At 48.6% G+C, this 1,526-nt stretch overlaps 1 protein-coding gene across 1 annotated transcript; it reads left to right on the plus strand.

Annotated features, from left to right (window-relative positions):
• Positions 1 to 6: 6 nt before the first annotated feature.
• On the plus strand, positions 7 to 1,504 carry LOC104915632 (solute carrier family 2, facilitated glucose transporter member 11-like; the record flags this gene model as incomplete). The annotated part of the gene is made up of 3 exons (XM_010726544.2): positions 7 to 346; positions 719 to 829; positions 1,293 to 1,504. Coding segments are annotated over exons 1-3 (461 nt in total), but the record flags the coding sequence as incomplete, so codon positions are not given.
• Between the last annotated feature and the right edge of the window lie 22 nt (positions 1,505 to 1,526).

Below are 1,526 nucleotides of genomic sequence, written 5' to 3' on the forward strand. Positions count from 1 at the left end.
CCCTAATCCTTCAAGGGGCTACCACTTGCCACTTGTGGAGGCAGTACCACGATCATGGGCTGTTCTACAGCTTCCCACAACCATCATCTACTGCTCAGCTGTTTGGCCTGCAGAGATGGGCAAACAAAGGTAAAGCCTGAGTTTCCTTGTCCTTGCAGCACTGAAAAAGCTCAGAGGCAGCAGTGACCTGGGAGAGGAGCTGGAGGAGATGCTAGCTGAACAGGCTGCTGCCAAAGGTCAGAGAGCGAAGAAGCCCTGGGAGCTGTTCCGAAACCCAGCAGTGAGGTGGCAGCTGATAAGCATCATCGTGCTGAGCAGTGCCATGCAGCTCTGCGGGAACGATTCGGTGAGCTGCTGATGGCTGCAGCAATCAGCAGCAGCACTGTATGGGCCATGGGTGCAAGCATTTGGGTTTAACACTCTTCCTGTAGAAGAAGGAGCAGTGTTCTGCTCTGCTTTTGCAGATCTGGCTGCAGAAGGTATGAACAAAGTGGTGAAGGAGGAATCTTGGGAGAAGTGGGAGAAGTTGGAGTATATAAAATGACGGCATAAAAAGTAAACTGGGTACAAATGCTAGGTCTGTGCTACAATGCCTGCTTAATATACAGGAAAAACCCATTGGCATCCAGCCCTGATTTTCATGGTCCTTCAGGAAAAAGCAAGTGGATGTATTTTCAGACACCTTCCCTTACTGCTCTCTCTTCTCTTCTCTCCGCAGATGTACTTTTATGCAGCTTATGTGTTCCAGGAGGCTGGAATTCCTCAGGACACAATCCCGTATGTTGTCATCGGCACAGGGAGCTGTGAACTGATCACGTCTGTAACTTGTGTGAGGCTCTTAAAACACTGCTGACACACAGCTGTGCTGACAGTGAGGAATTTCAAATTTACATTGCCTGATATCCCAAGGAAGCACTTCATAACACAGCAGTCAGGCAAACTCTCAGCATTCGTGTCCAGAGGGGTTAATGCTGCATTTTGTAAGACACTGCATTGTCATCACTGTCTGAAAAGTGCTCTTTAGAAGGGTCTGAATGGACACTATGCTTCTGATCTGTGCACGTTGTCTCTAGAAAATGAAACTTTTACCTCATGTCACCACAGCTACAGTCAGGGTTTAGGTGCACCTGGGATGTTCATGTCTCCTTCAACAACCATCTTGCTGGCTCCTGCCAGACCCCCTGCCCTGAGCAGCCTTTCAGCTAAGAGCTGCAACGGGACAAGAGGGAGCAGGCAGGAATCTAAACAGATGTCAAATATTTTGCTTTATTTCACTGTGTTACTTTGTGCAGAACATGATTATAGACTACGCTGGCCGGAGGCCACTGCTGCTGGGAGGATACATCCTGATGGCAGGATGGGCCACCGTCTTCATGGTCGCTCTGAGCCAGCAGGTAATAAACTTCAATGGATTATTTAAGAGAAATGCAATTGGCCTTTGCTTTTTATGTGATTGGGGTGTCGAGCGGTGGCCAGTAACAGTAAGTGCTCTGATTGGCTTTTTGTTGTTCCCTGTGGCTGCAGAC

This window comes from Meleagris gallopavo, unplaced genomic scaffold, assembly GCF_000146605.3.
Source record: "Meleagris gallopavo isolate NT-WF06-2002-E0010 breed Aviagen turkey brand Nicholas breeding stock unplaced genomic scaffold, Turkey_5.1 ChrUn_random_7180001835484, whole genome shotgun sequence".
NCBI lineage: Eukaryota > Metazoa > Chordata > Aves > Galliformes > Phasianidae > Meleagris > Meleagris gallopavo.